Genomic DNA, 13850 nt, shown 5'->3' with positions numbered 1-13850 from the left:
CATGCCTAAGGGCATGTATGTGCGTCACATGGCACTCTGAAAAATGCCAAAATTGGCATTTTTCAAGAAATTCGCAAATTACCACCAACTTGAAGTTGGTGGTAATTTGTGATTCCTTAGGGACAATTCGCAATTTTTTTTAGCTTCATACATTGCATTTAAGAAATCGCAAAATTTGCGATTCCTTAAATGCAATTGCAAAATAAGGAATCGCAAATTTTGCGATTCCTTATTTTGCACCGGATTTTTCTTCATACATCCCATTTAGCAAATTTGCATTCACAAAGGCCGAATTTTGCGAATGCGAATTTGGATGATACATATGGCCCATAAAGACTAGTTCTTGCAATGTACATCACCGCTTTATAGGTTTCTAGCAATGATACTACCTTAGTGAGCCTTAACAAGGGTTTTAAGTGTGAGTGGTTGGGTGATTTTGTTGGAGTGATGTTGTCTCCAATAAGTAAAATCTAAAAACAACAGCAATTTGCTGTGAAGATACCAACAAGACCTCAGTCCCATTCCAAAGCATGAGCTCTCTCGAAGGGCCAGATGTAGGTAAAATCAAATTTGCGAGTCTCTAATAGCAAATTTTACCGATTCGCTATAAAGGACTCGCAAGATTGAATGTAGGTAGGAATCGCTAAAATATAAGCGATTCCATAATATTACTTAATATGGAATCGCAAATTGAGATTCATTAATAAGGAATACCTACCCATTCATTCCTAAGGGCTAGGAGGTCCATAGGAATGCATGGGAAGATATTCACAATTAAAGAATCACAAATAGCAAGAGCTATTTCAAGGGTGCCAGGGTGTCAAAAGGACACCCTGTTGCACCCCTGAAATGTGCATGTGTGCACATGTGGCACACATACATGCCCTAAGGGCATGAAAGTGCGCCACATGGCACTTTAAAAAAGCAAAAAAGTGCTTTTTTAAAGGAAATCTCTAATTACCACCAACTTGAAGTTGGTGGTAATTAGCGATTCCTTAAGGCTAAAGTGAACTTTATTTTGTGCTACTTACATTGCATTTAAGGAATCTCAATTTGCGATTCCTTAAATGCAAGAGCAAAATAAGGAAGCGCAATTTTGTGATTCCTTATTTTGATAGTAGGTTTAAACTCACCTACATTGCTCTCAGCCAAATAGCGATCGCAAACGCTGAAATTCGCAGAATTTCAGCGTTAGTGCTCGGTATTCGGCCACCTTCATCTGGCCCCAAGAGAGCAATTCTATATGTGGAGGAAGGAGTGAGCGTGTAATTGAGTGTGTGAGAGTGTAAGTGATTGTCATGGAGTCAGAGATTGCGTTGATATGCACTTGAACAATAATTTGATCACCGGTGTACGTTTTGGTAGTAGGTTAACACGTGTGCGACTGTGCACACGGTGTATATTTCCATTGACTTGTGGATGACATGCCATCATGCATCATGGACGTAAAATACTTCTCATGATCCACCCATGATTGTTGTTGATTTGTATTTTATGCTGTTCTTCCAGTAGTTTTCCCCTATGGAAGTGTCTTTTCATCCCACACACCTGCTCAAGGCCACTGACAAACTACTGACATGTCATATACTTAGCGCACAAGTTACTACTTGTGTACTCCGATGACGTCATCACGGCGCCCACGACGCCGCCGACGGACGCGGAGCCGCGGACGACGCCTACCGACACGCATGGGTACTGCTACGCAAAAAAATTCCGGATCCAGTCTGACACCTGGGGATATTCTAAGTTAAGGAATCTATCACTAACGTGTCTCTTTCAGATAAGCTGTCTCAACATCACTGCCTCAATTTGTTATGTCATCTGTGATGTCATCTGAGCTCACGAGTCGTGAGATGTTGTAACCGTATCTCAAGTGATACATTTTACCTGGTTTTAGGTTGTGTGTCATACACACCAGGTCACACAAATGACACCACCAAAGATCCAGATGTTTAACAGAGCTCCTTCCTGTTTCTGCTGTTCTGAATAAATTCCCATTCAGAATGATGCTCACCAACAGATGCAAGAGTCCCCAAGATGGCGGCAGTGCCTTCATGCTTCTGACTGGATGTATGACGTTACAACGCATACTTTTACAACGCATACCTTTACAACGCATTTTTTATAACACAACATCCATTACAACGCATTCCATTACAACCCATGCCATTACAATGAATTTTAAAAAACTACCTTTACAATGCATTCCCTTACAACGCATACTACCTTTACAACACATACCATTACAACGCATAACATTACATTGCATGTATGGTAAGTATTGGATAGTGTAGGGGTAAAAATTACTATTCTAACCCCAGGGGGGTGCAACAGTAGGGTAAATGTTGGATAGTGTAGGGGTAAAAAATACTATTCTAACTCCAGGGGGGTGCAACAGTAGGGTAAGTGTTGGATAGTGCAGGGGTAAAAATTACTAATCTAACTCCAGGGGGTGCAACAGTAGGGTAAGTGTTGGATAGTGTAGGGGTAAAAATTACTATTCTAACTCCAGGGGGTGCAACAGTAGGGTCAGTGTTGGATAGTGTAGGGGTAAAAATTACTATTCTAACTCCAGGGGGTGCAACAGTAGGGTAAGTGTTGGATAGTGTAGGGGTAAAAATTACTATTCTAACTCCAGGGGGTGCAACAGTAGGGTCAGTGTTGGATAGTGTAGGGGTAAAAATTACTAATCTAACTCCAGGGGGTGCAACAGTAGGGTAAGTGTTGGATAGTGTAGGGGTAAAATTTACTATTCTAACTCCAGGGGGTGCAACATTGGGGTAAGTGTTGGATAATGTAGGGGTAAAAATTACTATTCTAACTCCAGGGGGTGCAACAGTAGGGTAAGTGTTGGATAGTGTAAGGGTGCAATGCGTTGTAATGTTATGCGTTGTAATGGTATGCGTTGTAATGACATGCGTTGCAGTGGTATTCGTTGTAGTGTCATGCGTTGTAATGGTTGCGTTGTAATGGCATGCGATGTAATGGATGTTGCGTTGTAAACGTTTTGTTGTAATGGTAAAAGTTGCGTTGTAAAGGTTGTTTCCCTTCTGACTGGTAATCGTACACCAGTGTTTGCAAACTTCAGGGCACGGGGTCCACCAGAGAAGATGTCTAAATATAATATGTTCTGTGGTTAATAAGCCAAAACTAGGTATTGAGAAGCAAGCTAGGAGACAGGGAATGTTAGTCACCTGGATCCAACTTAGTCTGCAAACAGAGTTTGAGGCATTGTAATGGAGGGTGGATGACGGAACAACCTCGCTTTTTCCACATAACTCTTCGGACTTACCGTATAACTCCTTGCGGCACAGGTGTGCTTTCCTGAGGCAGGAATAGTCAGATACAGTGTTAGGTGCACAATTAGTGGCCATCAGGATGGGTGGTACCATAAACTGAGACCCTGGAGGCAGCAGTGACTAGGAGAGATAGTTGTGGGGAACTGCTTCAGTTGGTGTTGACAAGATTCCTGGCAAAACTGAGGGCAATGAGGAAGTTGAAAAACCTTGAAATGATGGAGTGCCCAAGAGGTTTAGGTGTGGGTGGCAGGTCTGCAGCACATGTTGGCAATGAACGAGCCTGTTCGTCTCTTATAGGGGCCTTGACAAATCACTGGGATGATAATTGAATTTCCAGAGGGCATGCTCCACACTCCATGCTAAAGGGGCCCTCCGCCACTTGCTGAAGCAAAATTGATACTTGTATAGCGCACTACTCACCCGCAAGGGTCTCAAGGCGCTTGTGAGAATACCGCTGTGGAACCCATCCTGGCTTTCCCTGTGAGGTGTCCACTCCTGGGCACCCCCAAGGTGGAGGCCAGGCATCCTTAGCGTTGTGGGGGCGGTTGTGGAGATTAAGCAAGCTATTGCCCAGAGGTGCAGAGTGGGACCCATGATTGGAATAGGCACCGAGGCGAGAATTATCAGGTCCGAGGAAATTGAGCCCAAGACCTGCCGAGGCGGGAATTGAACCCTGGTCCTGGGCTAGACCTCTGCATCAGGGTCTGCCGCTCTAACCATTGAGCCACACTTCTCCACAGGTGAACAAGATCCTGTCAGCCAGTCTCAAGAAAAAGGTTTCAGTTCGGTATCTAAAAAATGGGACGTCGATACCTCACCTCTCATAATTCAACTCTAATATATCACTTTCAAACAATTACCTTGGTGACAAGGCCATGTTTGGATAGAAAGTGTCAATCAGCGGCACATGGTCTGATCTTGAACAAGTCCATACTGGTTTGAGGGAGAGGAACCAATGAGTACAGGGCTAGAGTATATGATGCTTGATGGAGCTACCGGGTTTAGATATAGGTGCGATGGGCCGTGGATTCTCTCCTTGGTCTTCACCTTACCCTGTCGGTCCTTAGACAGATCTCTTTTCGTCTCTCCATATTGTCTCTTCCCCTATCCTCCCTTTCTCACCTCCCCTGCACCCTCCACTACCTCTCTCTCTCTCCTTTCTCCCCTCTCCTAATTGTATTGCCTATTCTTTTTTGGGGATTTATTGTGTAATTGTTGAACTTTTTCTGTTCCATTGTTGATTCTCATGCAAAGCGCTCTGATACCTCCGGGTCTAGCCAGCGCTATATAAAACTATTTAAATAAAATAAAATAAATAAATAAATAAATAAATAAATTAGGATTCAGGAGGCCTGACTTACTGAAATATCTGGACCTTTGTGTCAATAATTGTGAGAATAGCTGCATGATCACAATCGGGTGATCTTTTGGAGGTAGCACAGGTGAGTTTTGGTTGCGGCCAGCACCCAGGGCACTACCACGCGATGCCATTATGATACATGGCCCCAGCATGTGTCTGATTATATGAAAACTGCCAACAAGATCAACACGGTCTTCTACCTTGGCATGCTTCTGTTCAAAGTGGTTACTCTCTGATAAGTAGGTTAACAACAAGTAAGTATGTGGGACCTCAGATGATGAACTATGACCTCTCTTGACTTTGGATAATGCCCACCCTTTGCATAATGCTGTATAATTCAGTTTCCAAATATTCTGAAAGAACAATATGTTAGGCTCAAGCCACTGCAAGATGTTCAATGGCCAATAAGAGTGAGGAACAATGACATCGGGGCATATGTAGGTAGCCGTTTGCGATTTGCAAACGCCGAAATTTGGCGAATTTCAGCATTTGCAAATCGCAAACGGCGTTTTGATATGTAGGTGCCAATTAGCAAAATAAGGAATCGCGATTCCTTATTTTGCTTATAGCATTTAAGGCATCGCAATTTTGCGATTCCTTAAATGCTATGTAGGGGTGCTTTAAAATTAGCGATTTTTGCATAAGGAATCGCAAAATACCACCTACTTCAAGTAGATGATATTTTGCGATTTCCTTCAAAAATGCATTTTTTTACAAATTCAAAGTGCCATGTGGCGCACAGACATGCCCTTAGGGCAAGTATGTGCACCACATGTACTTACAGGCGCTTTCCAGGGGTGCAACAGGTGTCCTTTGGACACCCTGGCACCCTTGGAATTGCGATTCTCAAATTGCGATTATCACACAGAAAATCGCAATTTGAGAATGGATCCCCATTCATTCCTATGGGCCTTTTGGCCCATAGGAATGAATGGGACACTCATTCCTTAATTGCGATTCGCAATTTGCTAATCGCAAATAAGGAATGTTAGGGATTCGCAAAAAAATTGCGAATTTTTACCTACATTCCATTTTGCTATTCTCAAATAGTGATTCCTTAAAAATCGCTATTTGGGAATCGCAAAATGGAAATTACCTACATATGCCCCATGGTCAAGAAAGTTGAGTAGAACTAACTGGTGGGGGACATTATTACTGTTATTGAGAACCACAGTGGGAAGGAATGTGGTTGGCTACCTTCTTCGGATTTGCACGCGCATGATTTATTTTAAGTACTGGATGGGTCGTATTCCCTTTCACAAAAGGTCTTTCTCATTACAGTCCTTACCAAAGGAGTTCTCTCTCACCAAGCTGAGAAATAAAATCTTGCTGTTTGAACCCACCACTTCCGGCAGGGAGGAAGGGTAAACTAGGACCGTAGCGAAGAAGACCTAGAGTCGGACTAGTGAAGATTGAGGTAAGTAACCTGTAGAATCCATACCCAAGCAACCTTCAAACAGCTAGTTAGGAAAAGATAATAGACCCAAGCAACACATATTAATCTGTTAACCTCTTGGATGCTCATGACGAGCTCAGCTCGTCATGAGCGACGGCGCTCCGGTGCTCATGACGAGCTGAGCTCGTCATGACCGCACCCGTTCCGTGGAACGCTCGCACGCTGGGCTGATTCCCCTGCTGTGCTGAACGTTCCATTGGAACGGGCGCGGTCTGAGCACCGGAGCGCCGTGGCTCATGACGAGCTGACCTCGTCATGAGCATGGGGGCGCTGTACGCGCCCGCCCGCCCCCCAGCACAGAGGGGGAATCCCGCCAGCTGCGAAGGGGTTAACCATGTGGATTTTTTGAGTAAACATATAGTGGAATCACTATGCATTTACTGACTGCAGCTCCTTAGCCTCAATGTCTGAAGAAGACTCCCCACCCACAGCGAGTCATAAATGTGTGTGGAGTAGACCAAGTAACAGATGCACGCATGTCCTTCATCGATACACCTTGGAAAAAAGCCCATAATGCAGCTACCCCCGTGAGGATCCACCCTGTGGCTTTCTCGGACAGGCAATACAGTCAGGCGCGACTGCTGGTAAAAGAGTGCTTCATCAATGCTAGATTTTAGTTACTTCATTCTAACTATATACACCTCACATACATGACACCTGCAATGCTACACCGATTAAACCCTGACGTCTCAAACCGATGACCCAGGTTTGACGCGCTGTAGGCTACAAATTATCACCCGGTATGGGAGTGCCCTAAAATGGGTGCATATCTGGGGGGAGCTGGTTGGGCGATACTTGGAACACATGTCATTAACTGTACAGTTGACCACACCCACGTGTTTACTAGACTGGTGGAGAAGTGTGGCTCACTGGTTAGAGGAGGCAGACCTGGAAGCAGAGGTCAGCCCGGGACCAGGGTTCAGTTCCCGGCTCGGCGGGGCCTTGAGTCCTAAAAAATGTCCATGGACTCGACAATTCTCGCTCCAGTGCTTACTCAATTCACGGGTTCACACTCTGCGACTCTGGGCAATAGCTTGCTTAATCTCCACAACGGCCCCTCATGGCGGGATGCCTGGCTTTCACCTTGCGGATACCCTGCCGGGGTTATCTCACAGGGGAATACCAGGACGGGTTCCCTAAGCAAGCGCTTAGAAACCGCTCGGTGATTTGCGCTATATAAATTCCTGTACATTTACATTTACTAGGTGTTGATGTCATAAAAGCTCAATATAAACTAAGAAGAGATTTGTACAGTTCACACGCCTGCTAGCGAAGCGGCGAGTGGTGATCCACCAGCTCAACACAACAACTCCAGAGGTCCGAAGATGGACATGTGATGTGACAGAATGGACACGAGCCGAGGAAATCAGAATGTCACTGACTAGAAATGATGATAAATGACAGGACCATCTCTAATTATGGAGAGCACTGTTACGGGAAACATCCTTTACCACAAACTTTTACACATTACCATGCAGGTTTTACAATGCAAGTCGTTACAACGACTTGCACTGGAGGGCGCTGTAGGATAGGGAATGGTTTAATTTACTATCCAACTCCTTCCCTACTATCCACGGGGACTGGAGTTGGAATAGTAAATTAAACTATTCACTATCCAGCGCCCCCCAACGCAAGTCGTTGTAACGGCTTGCGTTGTAAAACCTGCGTGGTAACGGTACGCATTGTAAAAGCATGCCTTGTACCATCATACATCCACTGTCACATGCATTGATTTATCCCCCCCGGATATTGCCAACACTTTAAACTTTGTACACCCCATGTGATTTTACCCGGTAAATATGAAGCTCACTGTCTGCCGGCTTGGGCTAGACACTATATTGTGGGAAATTTGTCTCCCTGAATGGTGTGTTGAAAATTGTACATTGTATATTGTGTTGCCCTGTGAGTTGGCACGTGTAGGATATGTGTATGTTATGTTTCAAAACCCAATAAAAAGAATTGACTGAGATTTTGTTGTTTCTTGAACTTTGGGATTTCCAGGGTGAGCGCCTGTTTTTTCACCTTGAGTTTCCATTATTAGGTCCGGTATAGCACTACAATCATCTTCATGACATATTGTTACCACTTACATAAAATATACATAGAGTGTGCTTTAACTCTGCCCAAAGAAGTATTTCTTTTTCACTACGCGCTTTTTTGCTGCTGAGGGTATCCTTCTGCCTGCATTGGCATTCTTGCATTGCAATACACAAGGGATTCTTTTATATCTATAACGTACACTGACTCAAGATTCGTTTAATCATTTATCTCATGGAGGCACGTTTACAGAAAGCAATTGCTTTTGTTTAGATTTTTCATTCTAGCAGACTTTTGAATTACTCTTGTCAGAACTGAAAATGCTTATTGGCTTTGCCAGTGCTTGTTACTTAGGACATTTAGGGGCTTATTTACAAGTCCCTTGTGCTGCAGGTATGTCACTTTTTCCCATTTTAAAACTGATGCACCAGCGGTGCAAGGGGTTTGTATATAAGCCCCTTAGGGTCTGATTTAGAGGTCGTCGAACGGGTTACCCCTCCTGGAGTAGGGTGACCAGACGTCCCGGTTTCCCCCGGACGGTCCGGGTTATTCATGAAGTGTCCCCGTGTCCCGACACTTTACTGCAAACTGAATAAATGTCACGGTTTTTAGATAGCAGCTGGGATTTGAGTAGTGGCTGAGTGGACACTGGTGTTAAAAACATGTGGATACGAAACAGAGGGAGAAGGAGGAGTTAGGGACTAGGTCGTCCTCCAAAAAGGCTTAGTACATAAGTTGGAATCCTATATATAGGATCCCGGGACCTAGCTAAAGTGTAGGTGACTCATCCAGTTGATCAGTGTGACCGTAACAAAAAGAAACATTTCTTTCTAGTGTCCCCTCACTCACCGGGGTTGCCCCACGTTGACATGCTTCATCATTGGGGCCATCCTAGTTCTCTACGAAAAAGGACACTAGAAAGAAATTTAACAACTCTACACACACATGTATACACAGGCTGCTCTATACATGTGCATGTCTACAAACACAGGTATATTCATTCAACTCTACACACACAGGTATACACAGGCTGCTCTATACATGTGCATGTCTACAAACACAGGTATATACATTCAACTCTACACACACAGGTATACACAGGCTGCTCTATACATGTGCATGTCTACAAACACAGGTATATACATTTAACTCTACACACACAGGTATACACAGGCTGCTCTATACATGTGCATGTCTACAAACACAGGTATATACATTCAACTCTACACACACAGGTATACACAGGCTGCTCTATACATGTACATGTCTACAAACACAGGCATATACATTCAACTCTACACACACAGGTATACACAGGCTGCTCTATACATGTACATGTCTAAAAACACAGGTATATACATTCAACTCTACACACACAGGTATACACAGGCTGCTCTATACATGTACATGTCTACAAACACAGGTATATACATTCAACTCTACACACACAGGTATACACAGGCTGCTCTATACATGTATATGTCTACAAACACAGGTATATACATTCAACTCTACACACACAGGTATACACAGTACATACATGTACATGTCTACAAACACAGGTATATACATTCAACTCTACACACACAGGTATACACAGGCTGCTCTATACATGTACATGTCTACAAACACAGGTATATACATTCAACTCTACACACACAGGTATACACAGGCTGCTCTATACATGTACATGTCTACAAACACAGGTATACACAGGCTGCTCTATACATGTACATGTCTACAAACACAGGTATATACATTCAACTCTACACACACAGGTATACACAGGCTGCTCTATACATGTACATGTCTACAAACACAGGTATATACATTCAACTCTACACACACAGGTATACACAGGCAACTCTACACACACAGGTATACACAGGCAACTCTACACACACAGGTATACACAGGCAACTCTACACACACAGATATACACAGGCAACTCTACACACACAGGTATACACAGGCTGCTCTATACATGTACATGTCTAAAAACACAGGTATATACATTCAACTCTACACACACAGGTACACACAGGCTGCTCTATACATGTGCATGTCTACAAACACAGGTATATACATTCAACTTCACACACACAGGTATACACAGGCTGCTCTATACATGTGCATGTCTACAAACACAGGTATATACATTCAACTCTACACACACAGGTATACACAGGCTGCTCTATACATGTACATGTCTACAAACACAGGTATATACATTCAACTCTACACACACAGGTATACACAGGCTGCTCTATACATGTACATGTCTACAAACACAGGTATATACATTCAACTCTACACACACAGGTATACACAGGCTGCTCTATACATGTGCATGTCTACAAACACAGGTATATACATTCAACTCTACACACACAGGTATACACAGGCTGCTCTATACATGTGCATGTCTACAAACACAGGTATATACATTCAACTCTACACACACAGGTATACACAGGCTGCTCTATACATGTGCATGTCTACAAACACAGGTATATACATTCAACTCTACACACACAGGTATACACAGGCTGCTCTATACATGTGTATGTCTACAAACACAGGTATATACATTCAACTCTACACACACAGGTATACACATGCTGCTCTATACATGTGCATGTCTACAAACACAGGTATATACATTCAACTCTACACGCACAGGTATACACAGGCTGCTCTATACATGTGCATGTCTACAAACACAGGTATATACATTCAACTCTACACACACAGGTATACACAGGCTGCTCTATACATGTGCATGTCTACAAACACAGGTATTTACATTCAACTCTACACACACAGGTATACACAGGCTGCTCTATACATGTACATGTCTACAAACACAGGTATATACATTCAACTCTACACACACAGGTATACACAGGCTGCTCTATACATGTACATGTCTACAAACACAGGTATATACATTCAACTCTACACACACAGGTATACACAGGCAACTCTACACACACAGGTATACACAGGCAACTCTACACACACAGGTATACACAGGCAACTCTACACACACAGGTATACACAGGCTGCTCTATACATGTACATGTCTAAAAACACAGGTATATACATTCAACTCTACACACACAGGTATACACAGGCTGCTCTATACATGTGCATGTCTACAAACACAGGTATATACATTCAACTCTACACACAGGTATACACAGGCTGCTCTATACATGTACATGTCTACAAACACAGGTATATACATTCAACTCTACACACAGAGGTATACACAGGCTGCTCTATACATGTACATGTCTACAAACACAGGTATATACATTCAACTCTACACACACAGGTGTACACAGGCTGCTCTATACATGTGCATGTCTACAAACACAGGTATATACATTCAACTCTACACACAGAGGTATACACAAGCTGCTCTATACATGTACATGTCTACAAACACAGGTATATACATTCAACTCTACACACACAGGTATACACAGGCTGCTCTATACATGTACATGTCTACAAACACAGGTATATACATTCAACTCTACACACAGAGGTATACACAGGCTGCTCTATACATGTGCATGTCTACAAACACAGGTATATACATTCAACTCTACACACACAGGTATACACAGGCTGCTCTATACATGTGCATGTCTACAAACAAAGGTATATACATTCAACTCTACACACACAGGTATACACAGGCTGCTCTATACATGTGCATGTCTACAAACACAGGTATATACATTCAACTCTACACACACAGGTATACACAGGCTGCTCTATACATGTGCATGTCTACAAACACAGGTATATACATTCAACTCTACACACAGAGGTATACACAGGCTGCTCTATACATGTACATGTCTACAAACACAGGTATATACATTCAACTCTACACACACAGGTATACACAGGCTGCTCTATACATGTACATGTCTACAAACACAGGTATATACATTCAACTCTACACACACAGGTATACACAGGCTGCTCTATACATGTGCATGTCTACAAACACAGGTATATACATTCAACTCTACACACACAGGTATACACAGGCTGCGCTATACATGTGCATGTCTACAAACACAGGTATATACATTCAACTCTACACACAGAGGTATACACAGGCTGCTCTATACATGTACATGTCTACAAACACAGGTATATACATTCAACTCTACACACACAGGTATACACAGGCTGCTCTATACATGTACATGTCTACAAACACAGGTATATACATTCAACTCTACACACACAGGTATACACAGGCTGCTCTATACATGTACATGTCTACAAACACAGGTATATACATTCAACTCTACACACACAGGTATACACAGGCTGCTCTATACATGTGCATGTCTACATACACAGGTATATACATTCAACTCTACATACAGGTATACACAGGCTGCTCTATAAATGTACATGTCTACATACACAGGTATATACATTCAACTCTACACACACAGGTATACACAGGCTGCTCTATACATGTACATGTCTACATACACAGGTATATACAGTCAACTCTACATACACAGGTATACACAGGCTGCTCTATACATGTATATGTCTACAAACACAGGTATATACATTCAACTCTACACACACAGGTATACACAGGCAGCTCTATACATCGGTACCTCTACACACACACACGGGTATACACAGGCAGTTCAATACAGGGGCACCTCTACACATGGGCACCTCTATACATGCCTGTATACACAGGCACCTCTACACATGCCTGTATACACAGGGACCTCTACACATGCCTGTATACACAGGCACCTCTACTCATGGGCACCTCTACACAAGCCTGTATACACAGGCACCTCTACACATGCCTGTATATACAGGCACCTCTACTCATGGGTACCTTTACACATGCCTGTATGCACGTGCACACGCGCCCCTGTACGTGTCGCCGGGGCTCGCCCCTCTCACCTGGATGAACCTGCGCAGGCTCTGCTCGTCCATACAGGTGAGGTTCTGCCCCCGCAGCAGCTCCTGTAGGCTCTGGGCGGTGCCAGCCTCGCTCCCGCTCTCTAGCGCCCAGAAGACGCCGGCGCCCAGCAACAAGTAGGAAGTGTAGAGGAGCAGGAGCAGCAGGGTGGTGGGCACCCCGGGGCAGAAGCACAGAGGCATGGGCAGGGGTGGGGGCGCACTCCACAGGGGGCGGGAAGGCGCCTCCAGCGCTATCAGCTGCCTCTGGGCGCTGCCTCCATCCTCCGGGGCTCCGGGCTTCCTCTGGGCACTTCTGGCTTATAAACTTCTTCCGGGGGCGTAGGGGGTGTCCCGGCTCGGCCGGGGGGGGGGGGGGCTCACCTCCCTCTCAGAGCTGTAAACTTCCCCTCTGGGACTCCAGGCTTCCTCAGGAGCTGTGTGGCCCAGAGCACCTCTCAGTGTGCACACACGCCCACACACGCACACCCACGCACAGGGGGGGGGGGGGGAGGGGTGGGAGGGAGCTGGAGGCATAAAGTAAACAGGGGCTCCTGCGTGTCCGGGCATTAGGAGTAACAACAGATGATAAATACTCCTCTGTTGCAGCTGCGCCGACCTCGGGAGGTGGAGCAAGGGGCTTCTTGGCGCCACGTCAGGGAGTCACCGTTCACTGCCACTTATCACGTGCTTCAACGCCTCGCCAGCGGCAGGAAGCGCTATATAAGTGCAA

The 13850-nt window shown here is 44.3% G+C and overlaps 1 protein-coding gene across 1 annotated transcript in view; it reads right to left on the bottom strand.

Annotated features, from left to right (window-relative positions):
• KCNK17 (potassium two pore domain channel subfamily K member 17) overlaps positions 1-13531 on the bottom strand; it is a 261871-nt gene extending 248340 nt beyond the window's left edge. Inside the window, exon 1 of the mRNA XM_078647331.1 lies at positions 13121-13531. Within this exon, the coding sequence (XP_078503457.1) occupies positions 13121-13321 (201 nt within the window). The 5' untranslated portion in view covers positions 13322-13531. The remainder of the gene's footprint in view (positions 1-13120) is intronic.
• Between the last annotated feature and the right edge of the window lie 319 nt (positions 13532-13850).

This window comes from Lissotriton helveticus, chromosome 6, assembly GCF_964261635.1.
Source record: "Lissotriton helveticus chromosome 6, aLisHel1.1, whole genome shotgun sequence".
In the NCBI taxonomy this organism is placed as follows: Eukaryota; Metazoa; Chordata; class Amphibia; order Caudata; family Salamandridae; genus Lissotriton; species Lissotriton helveticus.
The sequence above is the reverse complement of the archived record's forward strand: the minus strand, read 5'-3'. Positions and strand labels throughout refer to the sequence as shown.